Genomic DNA, 22,951 nt, shown 5'->3' with positions numbered 1-22,951 from the left:
GGCAGTTGAGAGTTGGTTTTTGGCCCTTGATGATCCTAAGATATCAGATGTATGACATGTATATGTTGGCACGTTGATCATATAGATTATTAATTCTTTTATGAGTGCTCAAAACAGCTTTTATAACTTGTTGTATATATATGAATATGAATATCTCTTGCTTGCTCTCTATTCTTGTTCTGAAGCTCTCTCTCTAATTTATATATGCATCTTGGCAACGTTCGACTTTGTCATAAATGCACGTCTCTTTTGTCTCTAGATCTTCAATAAGTTTTTATGAGGACTTTAATGATGTTGCACGTTCTTCAATAGAAGTGTCTGGATCTTGCAACGGATTTTATATTTGAAATATGTTTTTAAGTTGTAGGATAATATATATTCCAATATTTCTTTAAATCGTATCCTTAGCAGTCTTGACTGAACTGGTTATGTGAACAATCTTCTTCATCTGATCTTGATCTTTTTCACTATAATGTTTGACTGGACTGCTTGTGTCTGGACTGCTTGCATCTCGACTGCATCTGCATTTCAAAATATTTCTTTATGTTTTGTCAAATACCAAAACTTTATCTCAACATTCTGTTTAGTTCTTATATCAATTTTGGCAATTAAACTTGTCAACACCAAAACCTTAATTGTATCAACACTTTTCTAAACAACAAAAAAATATTTAAAATCCATAAGTTTGAAAATAAATCGAAGCATAAGTACTTAAGTTTTTTAATGAATAGAACAACGCAATAAGAATTCAAGGGAGATAATTTTGTTAAACTCAAACTTGGAACGACGGAACGAGTACTTGACTACTTGATTGCACCCTGCGGGCGGCATGAACAAAACCCCTACGAAGATATGTTTTGGTGGTTGTTCATGACTTCATCATCGCACCCTTTAATTTAGTTCATACGTCATATTTTCAAAACATAAAAAAAAATAATATATCCCCTTAAATATATAATTTAAAGAAGTTTTAAACAGGAAAAATATGATCTCATTACAAAAAAGTTATAATATATATATATATATAATCACCTGCACCCTAGGGTGCAGGAAATTTGTGTGCGATCAGGTTTTAGTGGTTTTTGTGTTTTTTTTTTTTGCATCATTATACCGGATTTTAGTGGTCGCACACGAATTTCCTGCACTCTAGGGTGCAAGTGATCAAATTTATATATATATATATATATATATGAAAATCAAGGTGTCGTGTGATCATTTGTATATGTGGTCTTCGTAACGCATAATAACTCAATGAATCATATAACAAGCCAAATAATAAACAACCATAATTGAGAAAAAATATATTATTTCATTCGTCCTAAATATATAGGCATGTTTTTACACCAATTAAGAATTTCACTGAAAAACGAATTTTACAAGCAAATTTCATTTTTTTTCCCTTCTTGATTAAGTCAAAATAAAAGATACACAATATAAATAAAACTATATATTAGTTTTTTTAAAAAAAAGAAAAGAAAAACACTACTAAGTAAACCAAAAATAAAAGAAAGGGGAAATACTTTTTTGGGATAATGTCATATATTATCCCTGTAAAATCATGAGATTGCTAAAAACCCCCTATTACTATAAACCCCTTGTGTTTTCAAATTTAATGCACAAATATCCCTGAAAATACGTACGGACAAGGGGTTATGTGCACAAATTTTGAAAACACAGGGAGGTATGTGCTCAAAATTAAAAAAACACAGGAGCTAGTAGATCATTATTTTTTCATATGAGGTTTTTAGCAATCTCGATATTTCACAGGAGTAATGTACGCAATTACCCCTACTTTTTTTGGTCCATTAACTTGTATATGTTTTGGTTTTGGTCCATTAACTTTTTAAAATTTATTTTTGGTACACTAACTTTTAATTTTCAGTGATTTTGGTCAAACTACATACGTGTCAGCTAGACAGACATTGGCACACATCACCCGAAAAATGCTGACGTGTGCCATTGTATAGCTGACACGTGTGCATTTGGACCAAAATCACTGAAAATTAAAAGTTAGTGTACCAAAACCAAAATTTGAAAAATTAATGAACCAAAACCAAAATATAGACAAATTAATGGATCAAAAAAATATTTTACCTAAAAAAAAACCTTTATAATTAAGACAGAAGAAATAATAAATTTATCAAGTAACGAGATGCTATCCTTAAGATACAAAGTATTAATCCAAGGACGAACATTTATCAATTCCTGTGGAATCCATTGATTTTTATTGACCCTACATATTATTAATATGTACCATGCACCCTGATGACACTGAATTTTGATGTAGTGAGTACAAACAGTAGACACTTATGTGAATATCGGCTGAGGTGGTTGCCTGTATATCCAATAAGTAGACATCATCTCAGCCCATGTTCACGTAAATGCACACGATTGATGTTCATTATATCAAAGCTGTAAAATACCACCCTAAAACTAGCATGAAACTTCCATTAATATCCAAGGATTGCATCATAAAAAGCTACAAAGAGAAATGCAAATTTTTCCATATTTTAATTAGGAACAATTTGTGCATAACAATACAAATTAAAGAAGAGATGTTTTCTAGAATGAAAGAAACATATTATATTAGATTATATTTTTTAGATGCCATACTGCATTCTCGAAGCCATTTGATGGTACAAGTTACTTGAGCGAAGGAAGAAACATTTTAAACGTCCCATCCTCGAGCCAACCTTCATTATCAATGAATGATATTGCGGCAAATTTGCCCAACATCCCTTTGCTCATCTTGTTGGCCCATTTCACTCTCCCCGTAGTGTTTGCTCCTAAACCGTGACAATCATACTCAGCATATGTCAATTGGTACCTGAAAACATTTCCATTCACGATCAATATTTCATCAAAAAAACAAAAAAAAAACAATTTCTATAAAGATTATTTTTCACATCCTTTGAGACCAAGAAACGTTTTAATCCCTCCTGTTAGTTTTTAACAATAAACTAGCTAGCATCACAAACTATGCGTAATGATCATACATCTGTAATGTATTATATGTCCCATAGAAGGACATAGATATCTGATTCTAGTAATTCATCATAGGTATTACCCTTGACACCAAATAATAGTAATTCATCCCAATCACCCAATGCTTTAGTTTTGTCCTAGTTGCGCTGATTCGACATTCAAAATATATTAATGATATTTTGTATGTAAATACTGCATATGACATGGGAAATAAGACAGACCAAAACCATTTTGACAGTACCTAACAATAGATCAAACAGAGAGAAGTGACTAATTAATTTCCTTGTATAAATAGAGAAACGAAATCTTACTCGCGGCCTTCGGATAACCAAGCATCCCATCCCTCAGGGACCACAATCTGAGACATAGTGGTGTTGTAAAAGACAACCCTAGCAAACCCTCTCCATGGTCTCCCTAAATATGTCTCTCCATTGCCATTGATGACGCAACCTTTGAAAACGAATCCATTTTTCTCTCTTGGGCTAGATCTTCCTTGAGCTGTGATGTAACCTGGTGCTCCATTTAGAGCTGCTGCTTGTACTGATATAGTGCATCTCTATACAAACATCAATTAATCAACAACAAATTAAATGGAATTTCGTGACTCTGATAAGCATTTGTAATGCAATTATTATTATAAATAAATGGCTAAAAAACAAACAAACAAAATCTCGTCCAATTGGGAAAAAGTAACACGTATAAATGTAACGTTTTTTTTTTATTTGGCTTCTCAAACTCTCTTCAAATAAAAAAAGCCTAGAAGATTAAAGGAGAGAATATACACTGACAGAGTATCTATTACACACCCACATCTATTGCCATCCTTAATCACTGGAATTTCATTTGACTCGCACTTTGTGAAAGTGCAATTAAAATTCATTTTATTAAGTTACATTTTAAAGAAAGAAAAGCATTTTATGAAGTTACGTACTTTGTGTATTCATCAAGTACTTTGCCCATAATTTTGTTTTCATGTTCTTTATTATGTTTTGCTTAGATTGGACATCTTTTTTTTATTTTTATATCAACACTTTACTATATTTCAATAAAACTATCAAAGTTGTGGGCACGTAACAAATAGTCAAAATCTTTATGACAATTATATCCTCATAGTGAGCCGGCATATTCACATTCAAGTTTTGAGTATTTAATTTCCATGATAATTTCAAGATTTTGTCTAAGATCCCATACATGGGCCTTTAATTTCGTAAAATCTGTACAAGCATAAAAAGGAAAATGAAATAATATTATCTTGGCAAATTATATTAATTATAATAATATATAATAAATAAATTTCATTAATAATAAATACATTTCATGAGGGTAAATCATCAAATAGGAAAAAGGGGGAAAACATTGAAACATAAAACATACTAATTACAATTTTAATTCCATATATATATATATATATTGGGTTCACACTACAAATTTGGTAACAAAATATCAATTTTTTTCTATGGTGACGTATCCAAATTTAAAAATATATATAAAAAAAAATTTATTGGTTATATCTAAAAATATATATATTTTATTGGTTATATCTAAAAAAATGATAAATTTGTAAGAGAGAAGAATTTTAAGCCCTACAACTATATGTACGTAAATGGTCCTCTTTACCCTTGTGGTTTGGTACCTCATAAAGTGATTGGCCAGACCCAAAGATGAAATCAACAGCCCCTTGAATAGTGCACCTCTTGAAGTAATGTCTTCCTTGAACATCCCACAGAGTATCCTGCAATCCCAGGAATCCACAGCGGTAAAAGACCGATTTGTCCCCCTCTATCATCGCCGCGACGGCTGGCCTCATCGGGTTACCCGAATCCGTAGGAGGGTAGTTGTAAGAATTCTGCACCATTCGATATAATTAATAAGATGCAACACATCCTAGCTAGTCTCATAAAACAAGTAGTATATATAAACGAGCTTTTCTTACAATAAACGTTATGCTTTTGACAACGATGTTGTCTGCCTGAGAAATGAACGTAGCACTGGTCGCGATAGAACCGTGATCGCCCCAAATCACAAGAGTTTTTCGCTTCCTTTCGCCTTTTAGGTATATGAATGGTTTATCGAAAGGGATATGGACTTTCTCCCTACATCCAAGAGAATAAATTTTTATTTTTTTTTAAAAAATAAATACCGAAGTGTGAATACTATTCGAAAACGGCATGCATATATAATTCAATTCTTGAACTCAAAAAAACAACACATGGTTTATGCAGCTTGTTACCTATATGTGCCTTGTTTGATGTAAATACAGGTCCAATTCAGGTTGTTCGACGGGACCGAATCGATGGCTGCTTGAATGGTCTTGTAATGACCTTTCCCGGAGGGATCGACATAAATTGTTGGGAACTCCACACCGTTTCTATGGTGAAAATGATGATTTATTTGAGACATGGAATAACAAGTTTGAAGAACTGAGAAAAGGACAATAAGAACACACGATAGCCATTGAAAATGTGCCATTTTTTTTTTTTTGAGAAAATTTGGCACAAGAAATGAAATAAGATCGTGTGGGAAGAGGAAGGGGATTGAAGAAACAACTCAATTCTTGTCTCTTGCCATGGGGAGTGAATTATGTGCACAAAATCTGAAAAACTTCATTAATGATTTTGGTGAAATAATTTTGTTGAAATTCTCATTTATTTCAATTATATATATTAGATGTTATATATAGAATTTGTATCGATTTATATTTTTTTGAGAGATTTGAGGGCAGTCAAAAAGGTAAGTGATGAAAATTGTGATGCCGGCTTGATTCGAAGAATCAGACTTCATGATTATATTTCATAATAAATATTTTTTCGTTTTTTGAAAACTTTTTTTTCCTTCCTTTTTTGGCACAAATTCTGTACGTGGGTAAACTAGAGAACATGGAGTGTAGAAATTAAAAGTTAGTTTTCAAAGGTTGGAATGTCAATGAGGAGTAGGTCTCTCGTGAAACAGTATCATGATCTTAAGATATCTGTGAGACAGTCAACTCAATTTATATTTACAATAAAAAAAGTAATATTTTTTGCATAAAAAATAGGAAAAATTATTTTTTTGGTCATGTATGTTAGTCACTTTGCGTTTTCAATCCTCTATATTTTCAGATTTCAGTTTTAGTCCGCTATCTTTGTTTTTTTTGACAATTTTAGTATTTTTTTCGATGCAGTGCTGATGTGAAGCTGACGTGTATATTGTCACATAGACATTTTTGAAGAAAAAGGACTAAAATTGCCAAAAATCGAAACATGCAGGACTAAAACTGAAATATGAAAACATAGAAAAAATAAATCGCAAATTGAAAAATGTACAAGACCAAATTAAAATTACAGTTTTTCCTAGAAAATAATAATTTTTCATGGATGACCCAAATAAAAGACCCATTTGTCTCACGAAATTGACCCGTGAGACCGTTTTACAAGAGTTTTTGTGGTCAATTGGTGAGGTTCGAGTATGATTTTATGTCTTCATCCTCATCCCCATCCCCATTTATTGTATCCACCCTCATACTCATCAGTCATCCCCATCTCCGTCGGGCATTCATGTTCATCTGCATCCCTACATGTCAGAGGATCGGATATCACCTACAATTGTAATACTTTTAGCACGGGATAATTCGCAATATGGTCTCTCATTTTAGGCCCCCTTCCTGATTTGGTCCTCCGTTGTTTCATCGACCCAATTTAGTCCTCCGTTATTTACTGTGTTTCCGCAATTGGTCCATCCGTCCAATTGAGCGTCAAAACTATCGGCCTTTACCTGCTAAACCAATCCAAGCTTTCCTACTCACCTCCCCAACCGGTCAACCCATCTTCATCAATTTACCATTCTACTAAATGTTGTAAACCTAATCTACTCCCTCGTCAATTATTTGGGACAACCCATCTTCATTCTTGATTGTCATTTTCTATATCAAATATGAAATCTATAGATGTGGGTACTCGAAGTGCAACAGATTGATATTTGCGCAGGTTTAAAGGTCGCGATCTGCGTTGCTTTACTCTGTTGGTTTCCTGGCTTGGGCGTTGGTTTTGGTGTATTGTTGGAGTGATTTGGAGGGGTTCTTAACTGGGTTTGAGGCTGGTTTCTTGCTGCATTATCTGCTGCTTCATTTCCCTCGCTTTGACAGCTAGGGTTCTCGATTGGGTATAGGGCAAGCTTCAATTGATTGAGCTGCGTGCTGGGTTGATTGAGGGGTGGTTGTTGGCTGGTTTGGTGTTATTTTGATTGGATTTGAAGTGCTACATTTTTGCTGGATGGGTCTTCTAATTTCTGCCCGCCAAGTGCTTGTTGTTTTTCCTCTGTGAGCGCTTCAAACAAGCTGCCTCTGTTGCGTTGATGAGCGCTTCAGTTAATGAATAGCTTGACGTGTGCTTTAACCATTTGCTCATGTAGCTGAGCTAAGATTCTCATTTCTCGATTGACGATCGAGATTCGATTCATAATTTATTTGAAATTTGAACTATTGTTTATTTTGCAAAACAATGAAATCACAAAACCATTTGCTCGTTTTCCTTGATGTTAACAGTATTGATCAATTATATCAATTGAGCCAATATCACCTTTTGCATAACACTGAATATATTGGCCTATTACAAAAGATTTCTTCAATTTTTAGGTAGATTGTGTTATGAGATCCAAACAGATTCAACACCAAAACATCTAGATTCAGATGATCGCTCTAATTCAAGAACTAACTCAATTCAATCCGAACCCTTTGCTAAGACTCTTTGTGAATCAATTATTGTAACCAGCTAACAAATGAAATCAAATCCAATACATGTTCGAACTCATTCAAGAACACTCACGACACATTCAACAATCAAGAACCAAAAATCAAATAAGAACAATACACAAGATATACGTGGTTCAGCTATTTGCATAGCCTACATCCACGGGGAGGATAATCACTTCTTATTGAAAGGAATCTCGATCAAAGTTTACAGTAAATCAATCCCTCTTAAGATCGAACACAAAATGATAAGAAGAATTACAGAGCTTTAATAATAATTCCTCACAACCCTTCTTCTCTATGTGACTCCCTTGATCTGATTTGGATTACCGATTTTTCCTGTTCTTCCCTTTGTCGATCTTTCTTGATTGTTATGTTTTTCCCTTAAAAGCCAATTCGATCATCCTCTTATCTTGCATCTCAGCTCTTTATATAACCGAAGCTCAAAGGAGTTTCAAAGGAGTCCCGATCTTTCTTGATTGTTATGTTGCAATAGGCTTTAGTTTAACTTAAGCCCCTTGGCCACCGAGACACAAGTATAAACTCTGGTCCATTTATTTAATCCAATAATAAGCCCAAGAAGATCAACTTGATTGACGCTTAAATCCAACAATCTCCACCTTGCCAACAAGTTGATTACCTCTCATTCAGTTGAAACTAAGTCCTTTCCACCACTCCAACTAAGTCAAGGCAGATCTTGAACTTCAGTTGAGGTAGTGCCTTGGTCAAGGCATCAGCTGAATTCTCTTCAGTATTTATCTTTAGTAGTTTCACCTCCTCTTTTGAAATGACATCCCTTACAAAATGGAGCTTTACATCAATATGTGATGTGGTGATGATTTATTATGGTTATTTTGGTAAAATTTGTATGATTAGGAGAATTTGCATTGCTTTAATTCATTTTATAGTTCCTAATTATTGTTTTTGGTTGGATTTAGGAGAAGAAGGAGAATGAGCAAAAGGTAGATGAATTTGAGAGGAAAAAATGGAAAAGCTATTGCGCGAGAATGAATTACGGAGCAGCAATGATAAAAAAATCATTTTTAATTATAAAGATATCCAAATCCAATCTCACTGTTCAAAATGAAATTCAAGATGTTTTGAAGTTGCTGTCCAAATTTTAGCTCAATCCGACGGCTAGATCTCGAGATATGAAATTTTCAAAACCATTGCGCGATGGAAAAAAGTGAGCTCGCTCGATCGGTTAAACTTTTCCGATCGAGCGGCAAAAAAATTATGAAGACAGTAGCTGGATAATTTAGCTCGCTCGATCGGTCAATCTTTATCGATCGAGTGAGCGGGTCTGTTCGGGAAGAATTTTTATTTTTGGAAACTCTTTTATTTTAGATTCTAGACTTTTATTAGGCCTCAATTCCGATGTTTACACATCAATCATCAGATTGAGAGGCTTAGAACGTGGAAGAACTCTCCTGGCGGCTAGGTTTTATCTCTCTTTTCTTAGATTTAATTCTTTCTTAGTACTTGGTTAAGGAAGACAAAACCCTTGATTTTATTCACTTTGTGAGATTTTGATTTTCAATGTTTGATTTTTATCGAGTATGAAGAGTTGTTCTAGTTTATTTCATGCTTGTGTGTTTGATTATTAGATTGATCAACTGATAATTCTTTCGTACAATCTACCGCTAAATTAGAATTCAAATCCGTAATTGTTTGAATCATCTAATTTGTGAAGCAACAATGATTAATATTTTTCGCTGTTCCTACGATTTAACAAATCCGTAATTGTTTGAATCATCTAATTTGTGAAGCAACTATGATTAATATTTTCTGCTGTTGAATTTGTTAAATTGTAGGAACAACAATTGACTAGGCTATATACATCCGCTGGTGCATGTGTTGTCTAGATTCATCAATTTCACTCATATGAATGCTACCTTAGATTTAAATCTAGATCGCTGGTATTTGGGTTGATTTATTGGTAAGGGTTAATCTAGAACGCTGATGTCTAATTAACTAAGATTAAGGTGGAACATGAATTAGATTTTCAATGGTGAATATTCAATGAAAATTAATTATTTTTAGAGAATCGATGATCGAGTGAATGATTTCAAGGGTGTAGTCATCCGATACCAAGTCTCGTTAGTTTATTGATTTTTCTTATTTTAATTTCTGCTTAGTAGTTAATTCAAAAATCTAAAATCCCCTTTTATTTATTTCCAGTATTTTTAATAACACAAATAAATTTCATTTTTCTCGTGGAAACGATCCCTACTCTCGCTACTACATGTTTATTTAGTTAATCTGAGTTGGGTTAATTTGGGCACAACACGACTAAGTGCTACCAAATTTTGGCGCCGTTTCCGGGGAAGGAGTTTAATTTATTGTGTTTTTGTTTTTGTTTTTGTTTTTATTATTATTATTATTTCTTTCTTTCTTTCACCGTTTTTTTATTTTTTCAAGAATTTTTTTGGTGTTATACTTCGAGATGTCAAATCGACAAGTATTCACAAGTTTTATCCAGCAACACGGAGAGCCTTTCTACGCAGCATGGGAGAGATTCAAGGATTTAGCGACCATATTCCGGTTTCATTATTTTTTTTACTGTTCTCCCCTTACATTTTTTTTTGATGGTTTGGATGCAGTGACAAGAAGATGGGTAATTGAATGAGCTTTCGTAGCCGGTAGTTCATTATTTTGCCGAGATTATGATTGTTTGATGCATCTGTTGGATGATATGGCAGAATTTGACTATTACCGGTATTGGGATCTTACACACCCGGATTTTACTGACCCACCATTCGAGCTTCAAAAGGAGGAGGGAAGTTGTTCTAAATTGGTCTTACATCCACTAGAGGATATTATGAGCAAGCTTGTGGCATCAACTGAGGAAGCTATAGAAGATCTAAAAAATTCTATATGTCACCTTGTGGAGCACATAGAGAATATCAAGAGATCAATCGTTCATGAACACCGATAACAGGAAGTGGAGCAAGATACTCAAGTAGTGACCAACCCGATTTGATTCAATGATGATGAATCAGAGAACCAGGATTGTGAGTGCGAATCAAATCATGCTGAAGAATTAGAGGCGTTTGAGTCTTCTCTTCTTATTGAACCACAGCCGGAAGATGTTCTGGAAGAAATAGCTTATGATGGAAATATGTTACCACTAATGTCTGAGGATGATGGAGTTCAAGAGTCTATCGATATGAGCTCGTCGATAGTATTATCATACACACATCCCCAAGATCTTTTCCTTCCATCAATATCAATTTCAAAAGATTTTGGCTTCCGAGAGCGCATAGATGTTCTTTTCCCATGTTTCCCAGCAGCTATGGAGTGTTGTTGAGGTGACGAGCTTAAATTATATCTAGCCAAGCTTGAGGGCACATAGAACAAATACCCATTTGTGGTATCATATGACACTTATTTTGGGCGTCAGCTGCTCTTTGAGAAGTGCTTCTAAGGGTCAAGCTGAAGACTGAAAATCTTGCGCTGCTTGGGAGGCAACCCAAGGAGGGTATTCTCTTTTATTTCGTTTCTTTTATTTTATTTGTTTTTTTGTTTTTATTTATTTTTGTGTTTTTACTTACATTGGGGACAATGCAAGATTTTAAGTATGGGGGAGATGACTTAGCCAGTCATTGAGAGGATGTAGCCGGTTTTTGAGAGAGAGAATTTTTTTTTTTTGAGCTCATAGTAAGTAGGATGATGATTGATAGCCTATAATAAAGAAGTTGTTAAAATTGTTTTTGGTGAGAAGATTTTACTTTCGATTGGACATGAGAACCATAGGTTAAGTAGTGAATATTTTTAAGCACGCATGTTTAACCGGTGTAGTGTAGCGATGTATTAGATACTGTGAATGTCTGTTGGATCATTGCACGACAATAGGTGTTTGTGAAACTTGATAGTGTTTCTTGAATTCTGATGGTTTTTATGACATTGCATTACGATCTTGAGCGCTCTTGTTAAATGGTTTTTATGAATTTTTTTTGAAAATCAATAACAATTCCATCCTTGCTTGAAAAGTGTTTAAAATTCTATTCACTTTTTCATGCTAAGTTTGCGGGTTCAATGAGATTGTAGCTTCATCCTGGCTATAGGCGAGGAGATTGAAATTCAAATCCTATCTTAGTTATAAGCAAGTTTGCGGGTAATTATTGGGGCTTAAGAAAAATCGGGGGTGCAAAATCCGAAGGTGCGTACTTATATCTCAAGAGAGTCGTGTTTTTGTTTAGGGATTGTTGGGAGAAAGGAGACTTGATTGTGATACTTCACTTAATTGTCTTAGGTCAGCGAACAATCTTGAAACTTGTCTTTTGAAGTTGCATGTAGCTGGGGTAACATGTCACACACACACGTTCATGCTTGACTGATGGTGTACTGTGAAAAATCGAGAGTATTCGTAATTTTGTTTTTTTATGTGGGAACTTCTTTGAGGCTATGATTTTCCTGATTCATCTTCGCTTATATTTTTGTGTTGCTCGAGGACGAGCAAGGTTTAAGTATGAGGGAATTTGATGTGGTGATGATTTATTATGGTTATTTCGATTAAATTGATATGATTAGGAGAATTTGCATTGCTTTAATTCATTTTATAGTTTCTAATTATTATTTTTGATTGGATTTAGGAGAAGAAGGAGAATGAGCAAAAGGTAGATGAATTTTAGAGGAAAAGATGGAAAAGCTATTGCGCGAGAATGAATTACGGAGCAGCAATGATAAAAAAAATTATTTTAATTTTAGAGAGATCCAAATCCGATCTCAAATGTTCAGAATAAAATTCAAGATGTTTGGAAGCTGATGTCCAATTTGCAGCTCAATCCGACGGCTAGATCTCGAGATATGAAATTTTCAAAAATGTTGCGCTGAAAAAAAGTGAGCTCGCTCGATCAGTTAAACTTTACCGATCGAGCGGTTAAAAAAGTATGAAGACAGTAGCTGGATAATTTTAGATCGCTCGATCGGTCAATATTTACCAATCGAGTGAGCGGGTCAGTTCGGGAAGAATTTTTATTTTTGGGAACTCTTTTATTTTAGACTCTAGACTTTTATTAGGTCTCGATTCCGATTTTTACACATCAAATATCAGATTGGGAGGCTTAGAACGTGGAAGAACTCTCCTGGCGGCTAGTTTTTATCTCTGTTTTCTTAGATTTAATTCTTTCTTAGTACTTGGTTAAGGAAGACGAAATCCTTGATTTTATTCACTTTGTGAGATTTTGATTTTTAATGTTTGATTTTTATCGAGTATCAAGAGTTGTTCTGGTTTATTTCATGCTTGTGTGTTTGATTATTAGATTGATCACCTGATAATTCTTTCGTACAATCTACCGCTAAATTAGAATTCAAATCCGTAATTGTTTGAATCATCTAATTTGTGAAGCAACTATGATTAATATTTTCTGCTGTTGAATTTATTAAATCGTAGGAACAACAATTGACTAGGATAAATACATCCGCTGGTGCATGTGTTGTCTAGATTCATCAGTTTCACTCGTATGAATGCTACCTTAGATTTAAATCTAGATCGATGGTATTTGGGTTGATTTATTGGTAAGGATTAATCTAGAACGCTGGTATCTAATTAATTAAGATTAAGGTGGAACATGAATTAGATTTTCAATGGTGAATATTCAATGAAAATTAATTATTTTTAGAGAATCGATGATCGAGTGAATGATTTCAAGGGTGTATTCGTCCGATACCAAGTCTCGTTAGTTTATTGATCTTTCTTATTTTAATTTTTGCATAGTAGTTAATTTAAAAATCTAAAATCTCATTTTATTTATTTCCAGTATTTTTAAGAACACAAATAAATTTCACTTTCCTCGTGGGAACGATCTCTACTCTCGCTACTACATGTTTATTTAGTTAATCTGAGTTGGGTTAATTTGGGCGCGACACGACTAAGTGCTACCAAATTTTGGCGCCGATGCCGGGGAAGGCGTTTAATTTATTGTGTGTTTGTTTTTATTATTATTATTATTATTATTATTATTATTATTATTATTATTTCTTTCTTTCTTTCACCGTTTTTTTATTTTTGCAAGAATTTTTGTGGTGTAATACTTCGAGATGTCAAATCTACAAGTATTCACAAGTTTTATCCAGCAACTCGGGGAGCCTTTCTACGCAGCATGGGAGAGATACAAGGATTTAGAGACCATTTTCCGATTTCATGATTTTTCTAACTGTTCTCCCCTTACATTTTTTCTTGATGGTTTGGATGCAGTGACAAGAAGATGGGTAATTGAAGGAGCTTTCGTAGCCGGTAGTTCATTATTTTGTCGAGATGATGATAGTTTGATGCATTTGTTGGATGATATGGCAGAATTTGACTATTACCGGTATTGGGATCTTACACACACGGATTTTACAGACCAACCATTTCGAGCTTCAAAAGGAGGAGGAAAGTTGTTCTAAATTGGTCTTACATCCGCTAGAGGATATTATGAGCAAGCTTGTGGCATCAACTAGGGAAGCTATAGAAGATCTAAAAAAATTCTAGATTTCACCTTGTGGAGCACATAGAGAATATCAAGAGATCAATCGTTCATGAACACCGAGAACAGGAAGTGGAGCAAGATACTCAAGCAGTGACCAACCCGATTTGATTCCATGATGATGAATCAGAGAACCAGGATTGGGTGTGCGAATCAAATCATGTTGAAGATTTAGAGGCGTTTGAGTATTCTCTTCTTATTGAACCGCAACCGAAATATGTTCTGGAAAAAATAGCGTATGATGGAAATATGTTACCACTAATGTTTGAGGATGACGGAGTTCAAGAGTCTATCGATATGAGCTCATCGATAATATTATCATACACACATCCCCAAGATCTTTTCCTTCCATCAATACCAGTTTCAAAATATTTTGGCTTCCGAGAGCCCGCATAGATGTTCTTTTCCCATGTTTCTCAGCCGCTATGGAGTGTTGTTGAGGTGACGAGCTTAAACTATTTATATCTAGCCAAGCTTGAGGGCACATGGAACAAAGACCCATTTGTGGTGTCATATGACACTTATTTTGGGCATCAACCGCTCTTTGATAAGTGCTTCTGAGGGTCAAGCTGAAGACTGAAAATCTAGCGCTGCTTGGGAGGCAACCCAAGGGTGGTATTCTCTTTCATTTCAATTCTTTTATTTTATTTGTTTTTATTTTTTTTGCGTTTTTACTTACATTAGAGACAATGTAAGATTTTTAAGTATGGGGGAGAGGACTTAGCCAGTCATTGAGAGGATGTAGCCGGTTTTTGAGAGAGAGAATTTTTTTTATGACCTCATAGTAAGTAGGATGATGATTGTTAGCCTATGATAAAGAAGTTGTTAAAATTGTTTTTGGTGAGAAGATTTTACTCTTGATTGGACATGAGAACCGTAGGTTAAGTAGTGAATATTTTTTAGCACGGATGTTTAACCGGTGTAGTGTAGCGATGTATTAGATAATGTGGATGTCTGTTGGACCATTGCACGACAATAGGTGTTTGTGAAACTTGATAGTGTTTCTTGAATTCTGATGGTTTTTATGACATTGCATTACGATCTTGAGCGCACTTGTTAAATTGTTTTTATGAATTTTTTTTGAAGATCAATAAAAATTCCATCCGGGGTTGGAAAGTGTTTGAAATTCTATTCACTTTTCCATGCTAAGTTTGCGGGTTCAATGAGATTGTAGCTCCATTCGGGCTATAGATGAGAAGATTGAAATTCAAATTCTATCTTAGTTATAGCTAAGTTTGCGGCTAATTATTGGGGCTTAAGAAAAATCGGGGGCAAAATCCGAAGGAGCGTACTTATATCTCAAGAGAGTCGTGTTTTTGTTTAGGGATTGTTGGGAGGAACAAGACTTGATTGTGATACTTACACTGAATTATCTTAGGTTAGCGAACAGTCTTGAAACTTGTCTTTTGAAGTTGCAAATAGCTGGGGTAACATGTCACACATGCACGTTCATGCTTGACTGATGGTGAACTGTGGAAAATCGAGAGTATTTGTAATTTTGTTTTGTATGTGGGAACTTCTTTGAGGCTGTGATTTTCATGATTCATCTTTGCTTATATTTTTGTGTTGCTCGAGGACGAGCAAGGTTTAAGTATGGGGGAATTTGATGTGGTGATGATTTATTATGGTTATTTCGGTTAAATTGATATGATTAGGAGAATTTGCATTGCTTTAATTCACTTTATAGTTCCTAATTATTGTTTTTGGTTGGATTTAGGAGAAGAAGGAGAATGAGCAAAAGGTAGATGAATTTGAGAGAAAAAGATGGAAAAGCTATTGCGCGAGAATGAATTACGGAGTAGCAATGATAAAAAAACTCATTTTTAATTTTATAGAGATCCAAATCCAATCTCCATTGTTCAGAATGAAATTTAGGATGTTTTGAAGCTACTGTCCAAATTTCAGCTCAATCCGACTGCTAGATCTAGAGATATGAAATTTTCAAAAACGTTGCGCGCTGGAAAAAAGTTAGCTCGCTCGATCGATTAAACTTTACCGATCGAGCGGCCAAAAAAGTATGAAGACAGTAGCTGGATAATTTTTGCTCGCTCGATCGGTCAATCTTTACCAATCGAGCGAGCGGGTCTGTTCGGGAAGAATTTTTATTTTTGGGAACTCTTTTGTTTTAGACTCTAGACTTTTATTAGGTCTCGATTCCGATTTTTACAAACCAATCATAAGATTGGGAGGCTTAGAACGTGGAAGAACTCTCCTGGCGGCTAGGTTTTATCTCTCTTTTCTTAGATTTAATTCTTTCTTAGTACTTGGTTAAGGAAGACGAAACCCTTGATTTTATTCACTTTGTGAGATTTTGATTTTCAATGTTTGATTTTTATCGAGTATCAAGAGTTGTTCTGGTTTATTTCATGCTTGTGTGTTTGATTATTAGACTGATCACCTGATAATTCTTTCGTACAATCTACCGCTAAATTAGAATTTAATTCCGTAATTGTTTGAATCATCTAATTTGTGAAGCAACTATGATTAATATTTTCTACTGTTGAATTTGTTAAATCGTAGGAACAACAATTGACTAAGCTAAATACATCCGCTGGTGCATGTGTTGTCTAGATTCATCAGTTTCACTCATATGAATGCTACCTTAGATTTAGATCTAGATCGTTGGTATTTGAGTTGATTAATTGGTAAGGGTTAATCTAGAACGCTGATGTCTAATTAACTAAGATTAAGGTGGAACAGAAATTAGATTTTCAATGGTGAATATTCAATGAAAATTAATTATTTTTAGAGAATCGATGATCGAGTGAATGATTTCAAGGGTGTAGTCGTCTGATACCAAGTCTCGTTAGTTTATTGATCTTTCTTATTTTAATTTTTGCATAGTAGTTAATTCAAAAATCTAAAATCCTCTTTTATTTATTTCCAGTATTTTTAAGAATACAAATAAATTTCACTTTCCTCGTGGCAACGATCCTTACTCTTGCTACTACATGTTAATTTAGTTAATCTTAGTTGAGTTAATTTGGGCGCGACACGAGTAAGTGCTACCAATATGTTTAGACCTCTCATGAAATACTTGATGTTTTGATAAATGTATAGCACTTTGGCTATCACAGTTAACAGTCACTGTCTATTGCTTTATGCCAAGCTCATTCACAAATCCTTTCAGCCATATTGCTTCCTTTATAGCTTTTGTCACAGCTATATATTCAGCCTCTGTAATAGATAGTGCTACCACCGATTGAAGCATATACTTCCAACTTACTGTTGTTCCAAAAGCAGTAAATATGAAACTAGTGAGTGACTTCCTTGAGTCTATGTTGTCTGCATAATCAGAGTCAACATACCCTTTGATTGGTATTGTTGCAGCTTCTTGTCTTTTAAACATAAGTTCAGTGTTTGCTGGACCTTTTAGGTATCTCATGATCCACTTTAATGCCTCCCAATGAGCTCTACCAGGATTTGACATAAATCTTGAAACCACACTAATTGCATGTGCAAGATCTGGCCGAGTACACACCATGCCATACATGATGCTTCCAACTCCATTAGCATAAGGAATATTCATCATATCCTGTTTTTCTTGCTCACTACTTGGGGATTGTTGTGCAGAAAACTTATGATGTTGTCCCAAAGGAGTAGTTGTTGCCTTTGATTCATCCATATTGAATTTTCTTAGCACTTTGCTGAGATATGCTTCCTGATTCAGAAATAGAGATCCTTTTAACCCTGTTTCTGTCAATCTCAATTCCTAATATCTTCTTAGCCTCTCCTAATTCCTTCATGTCAAATTCAGAGCTCAGTTTCTTCTTTAGTTCATTTACTGCCCTTTTGTCTCTACTCGCAATAAGCATACCATCTACATATAGTTGAAGATATGTCCTATTAAGACTATTTTCTGAGTCAAAGTACACGCAGCTGTCATAACTACTCCTGATGTAGTTTATCCTTTCCATTAACTCATCGAATTTCCTATACCACTGCCGAGGACTTTTCTTGAAACCATATAGAGACCTTTTTAATAAACATACCTTATTCTTGGTTTTGTTATGATGATAGCCCTTTGGTAGTTCCATGAGAATTTTCTCTTCAAGATCACCATGTAGAAAAGTTGTCTTGACGTCTAGTTGTTCTAGTTCCATATCTAGCTGAGTGACTAAGGCCAGGATCAGCCTTATAGATGAATGCTTGGAAACTGGAGAGAAAATTTCATTGAATTCTAATCCCTCAATCTGTGAATACCCCTTAGCTACAAGTCTGAATTTAAACTTCACTCTCTTTATAGATGTGGTGTCTTCTTTAAGTTTAAACAACCATTTTCATCCAAGTATTCTGTCATCCTTCTTCTTTTCAACCAGTTGCCAGGTATTATTCTTCATAAGTGTTTCTAATTCCTCCTTCATAGCATCTTGCCATTGACTTTTCTCCTTACTGGACATTGCCTCTTCATATGATGTAGGCTCCGAATACTCCACCTTTTCTGCTGTATTTAAAGCATAGGAGATCATTTCTGCCTCAGCATATCTTTGAGGAGGCCTTATTTCTCTCCTTTGTCTATCCCTAGCCAGTTTATAGTTACTGGGGTTATCAGTCTGTGGAGGAATGTTCCTGTCCCGAGCTTGATCCTCAGGTTGTTCAATACTTAGTTCAGGTTCTGAGTCTTTATTAACTTCAGTAAACTCCACATCAACTTGTAACTTCTGATTATCCATATGGATACCTTGTGTATCAGTCTCATTGTTATTATAGGCCATTCTTGACTCATTAAATGTTACATCCCTTGTATTGAAACATCTAGGGCCCGTGTTCTCTAAATTCCAGACCTTATAGCCTTTCACTCCTTTTGGATATCCAATGAACATACACTTCAAGGCTCTTGGTTCTAGCTTGTCTTGTTTTATGTAAGCACAGGCCAATCAACCAAATACTTTTAGTATTGAGTAATCTGATGGTTTCTTGTTCCATATCTCCATAGGTGTCTTGAGGTTCAAGGCACTGGATGGACACCTGTTTATCAGAAAAGTTGTTGTTGCCAAAGCTTCACCCCAGAATGTTTTTGGAAGTCCTGCATTTAGTATTAAGCACGTCACTCTTTCTAATAGGGTACGATTCATCCTTTCTGCTACCCCATTCTGTTGTGGTGTCCTTGGTACAGTGAAGTGTCTGGTTATCCCTCTAGCTTTACAAATATTCTTGAATTCTGTAGAGAGGAACTCAAGTCCATTATCTGTTCTTAAGTACTTTACCTTCATGCATGATTGGTTTTCAGTGAGTTGCAACCATTCCTTAAATTTTTCAGTGGTCTCATCTTTTGTTTTCAACAGATGTGTCCATACCATTCTTGAGTCGTCATCAATAATAGACAAGAAATACCGGCTGCCTCCATGTGTATGAGTTTTAGAAGGACCCCAAAGATCCGCATGTATGTATTCAAGAGGTTTTGTTGATGAGTGTTGTCCTGAACCAAATGATACCATCTTGGCTTATCCTAAAATACAGTAATCACACAACTCAACCCCTTGAACTTTGTCTCCACATATCGAGAGATAGTCAGATTACATGGGGTTCCATCCAGAATAGTGTCTGATAGAGATCCTAGATTTACTTTGGAGTATTGGGTGAGTTTGCACCGTGGATTAGGTATTAAGTTGGCCTTCAGCACAACATTTCACCCACAGACAGATGGGTAGTCGGAGCGAGTTATCCAGATTTTTGAGGATATGCTAAGAGCTTGTTTATCGATTTTACATGTAGTTAGGAGTCAAAGTTGCCTCTAGTGGAGTTCACCTACAATAACAGTTACCAAGCAACGATTGGTATGGCTCCGTATGAAACCTTGTATGGGAGGAAGTGTAGAACTCATTTGCATTGGGATGAGGTTGGAGAACGAGAAGTTTTAGGGCCAGAGATAGTGGCTCAAGCAGTGGGTCTAGTGGCCACGATCAGAGATAGAATGCATACAATCCAAAGTCATCAGAAAAGCTATGCCGATCAACGACGTAGAGAGTTGGAATTTGAGGTTAGAGATCATGTTTTTCTGAAGATGTCAACTTTTAAGGGAGTAATGAGGTTTGGAAAGAAAGGGAAGCTGAGTCTGAGATACATAGGACCTTTAGAGATCATAGAGAAATTTGGGGCTCGAGCTTATCGAGTTGCCTTACCTCCAAACCTATCGAATCTACACAATGTGTTCCACATCTCCATGTTGAGGAAATATGTCTCAAACACATCCCATGTGATTCGTCCTGAACCAGTCCAATGGACGCCAGACTTGTCTTATGAGGAGACTCCCGTTCAAATCTTGGACCAACAAGTCAAAAAGTTGAGAAACCGAGAAATCGGAATGGTTAAGGTTCTGTGGCATAATCAGTTGGTAGAGGAAGCTACGTGAGAGATTGAGGATGATATGCATAGTCGCTACCCAGAGCTATTTGGTAAGTCGAATTTCGAGGACGAAATTATTTTATGGAGGGTAGATTGTAAGGTCCAGTAGTCCACTAACCCGCTCACGAGGATTTAAAATGTTTTAATTAATTTTTTTATGATTATACGTATTTTTTTGGAGTGTTAAAAGTTATGATATGTTATGCCGATGTTTTAATATCTTCATGTTATTTTAATGTTGTCCAGGTATGGAATTATTTTCGGAGACGAAAGGAATCGAGGTTCGTCTACGAACGAAGTGTAAGAAAAGTTTAAGTTAAATATGTTGGTTATAAATATTTTTCATACAAAAGTTGTGTGTAACTTTTATTTTAAAAGATGGAGTGGAGAAAAGCTTAAAGAATATTATTTTAGTTAACGAGTAAGCTTTCGGCCCATTAGTACTCCTCAAAGTTGTTGCGTCAAACTTTTCTCTCTTCTTCCTCTCTCCTTCCCGTCGCCTTCCCAATTCTCCCATACCCCATTCAAAAATCTGCCTCCACTCTAGTAAGAAGATGTTCGGTCATCGTTCGTTCGTAGGGCTAACTCGCACGCGAGGTCAAGGATTTCTCCATACCAGCAATCTAAGGAAAGTTTTAATGTTTTGAAACCCTATTCAAGGGTATATATATTTTACTATGAAAACTCATGTTTATATGTTGTTTTATGTATGATTTATGAGAGTTTTTAAGATCATAATGTAAAATAGTGAAACGTGATTCGTTCTTGATGTTTTGGAAACAAAAGTTTAAAGATGTTTATGTGGTTAGATGTGAAAGTTTAGAATTTTGGTGTGTGAATGGTGTATGTGGAGTTTTGAATCGAACTTTTGAAATATGGAACGTTTGATGGATTCCTTTTGGGTTTTTGAAGTTTTTCTGGCATGTAATAATTCTTTTCAAAGTGTGGGTGAGTATTTTCTCAAAAAAGAGGTCTGGATGACCGCCTCTTTGGCCAAGTCGCGCAGCACCGACCTGCCTGGAAACCGCAGGTAGATCGCCTCGCGCCCAGGAGCAAATTTCTTGCGCCTAGGCGCTAGCCTGCACTGGGACAAAAAATTTTGTTTCCAAGGATTTTGTTTTTCGCATTTGATTTCCAAAATTCAAGTATATGTTCTTTTAAGCTATTTTAAGTGTTTTTAAGATATTCTATTGGAAAAAGTTTTAATTTCGGATGTCCGGGATGGACGGAACGACTCACGTGGATCAATTAAATCATGTAATGCATCTATATGTTATGTTTCTTCATGAAAGCTATGTGTGATGTTAATGTACTCAATTTTCTTTCAAATAGCATGCATTATTTTCAAGCATGAAAGGTTTAAAGGCAGGAAATGTTATGTGAGACCTCGGTTCTAAACAACTCATCTCGGGTTAAATAATAATTAAGCATAAAAGATCCAAGACTAAAAGCAAAGCAAGAAATTTTTTTACTTTTTTTAAAAGGGGGGTGCGCTCGGTCTGCTAATAACAGCAGACCGTGCGCCTCCAATCCATGCATCCCACTGTTCTGCTCAACAGGGGATGCGCTCGGTCTGCTAAAAACAACAGACCGAGCGAGGCCAAGACAGCAGCCTGCTGTCTTGCTCGGATCGGGGGTGGCGCTCGGCCTGCTAAAAACAGCAGACCGTGCGCCCCCTGCTGCACAGCCAAAACAGAGCAGAAACTCAGAAAACTTGATTCCAACACATTCAAATCATAATCATGCATTACAAAAGCAGTTCTTCCAACTAATACATGAAGTTCTAGAGCTTAACAACTGCTCAAAGTATAGAACATGCAACAACACATTCCATCAAAAAGCTCGCATAAACAATACAACATAATAACGAAGTTCGATATCTAAACATGTTCCAACATCACTAGGTAGACATGCTGACACGACTTCTAAACCGAGTCACACTTCTATCCCTTGATCCCAAAGCTAACCATGCCTCTTCTAACTTGGTCCTGTCCCACCTGTTGCCAAGTACACATACAAAACAAAGCAACAGCCGGATAAACCGGTGAGAATGGTATTCCCAGTAAAATCAACATAACAAGTAATACATGTAATATCTCAACAACATGCTTACAAGAAAACATAATCAGTTCAAGATAATGATATGCATGTCTTTAAAATAGGGATATCAATTCTGATAAGCAAGGGATTGCTGCTGTACTTTTGGGATCCGGAGGATAAGATCACGTAACGACTCACCGACTCTCCCAATCGAGGTGGTGCCACGCATCTCACTCCCCTAGACTTTGGTGCAACTATAAGGAGTATGCTGACACTAGGTGAACCTCTACACCTAGGCCACTCATAGTATAGCTCCCAAAACGTCTAAACAAAAAGGGTTGTTCTGCCCGCTGAAATCAAAGTTGGCTCAAGATAAATGCATAACAAA

General features: G+C 35.5%; 2 protein-coding genes across 2 annotated transcripts; both read right to left on the bottom strand.

The window, feature by feature from the left end:
• Positions 1-2,484: 2,484 nt before the first annotated feature.
• On the bottom strand, positions 2,485-5,494 carry LOC140876152 (probable pectinesterase 29). Its single transcript, XM_073280030.1, has 5 exons — positions 5,216-5,494; positions 4,919-5,078; positions 4,619-4,831; positions 3,297-3,541; positions 2,485-2,827 (listed from the first exon to the last, which is right to left on the bottom strand). The coding sequence occupies exons 1-5, from the start codon at positions 5,452-5,454 to the stop codon at positions 2,644-2,646; spliced, it is 1,041 nt and encodes a 346-aa protein (XP_073136131.1). The 5' UTR covers positions 5,455-5,494; the 3' UTR covers positions 2,485-2,643.
• An 11,775-nt stretch (positions 5,495-17,269) lies between these two features.
• On the bottom strand, positions 17,270-17,710 carry LOC140863421 (secreted RxLR effector protein 161-like). Its single transcript, XM_073266851.1, has one exon. It carries the CDS (start codon positions 17,708-17,710, stop codon positions 17,270-17,272), a length of 441 nt encoding a protein of 146 aa, XP_073122952.1.
• Between the last annotated feature and the right edge of the window lie 5,241 nt (positions 17,711-22,951).

This window comes from Henckelia pumila, chromosome 1 (assembly GCF_033568475.1).
Source record: "Henckelia pumila isolate YLH828 chromosome 1, ASM3356847v2, whole genome shotgun sequence".
Taxonomy (NCBI): Eukaryota; Viridiplantae; Streptophyta; class Magnoliopsida; order Lamiales; family Gesneriaceae; genus Henckelia; species Henckelia pumila.
This window is presented reverse-complemented; position numbering and strand designations above follow the sequence as displayed.

Coding starts and splice junctions, on each gene's coding strand:
- LOC140863421 (XM_073266851.1), bottom strand. CDS start 17,710: ATGATGAATATTCCTTATGCTAATGGAGTTGGAAGCATCATGTATGGC.
- LOC140876152 (XM_073280030.1), bottom strand. CDS start 5,454: ATGGCACATTTTCAATGGCTATCGTGTGTTCTTATTGTCCTTTTCTCA. Junction 5,079..5,215: donor ATCAAACAAGGCACATATAG/GTAACAAGCTGC, acceptor TCTTGGATGTAG/GGAGAAAGTCCATATCCCTT. Junction 2,828..3,296: donor TGGTTATCCGAAGGCCGCGA/GTAAGATTTCGT, acceptor AAATGTTTTCAG/GTACCAATTGACATATGCTG.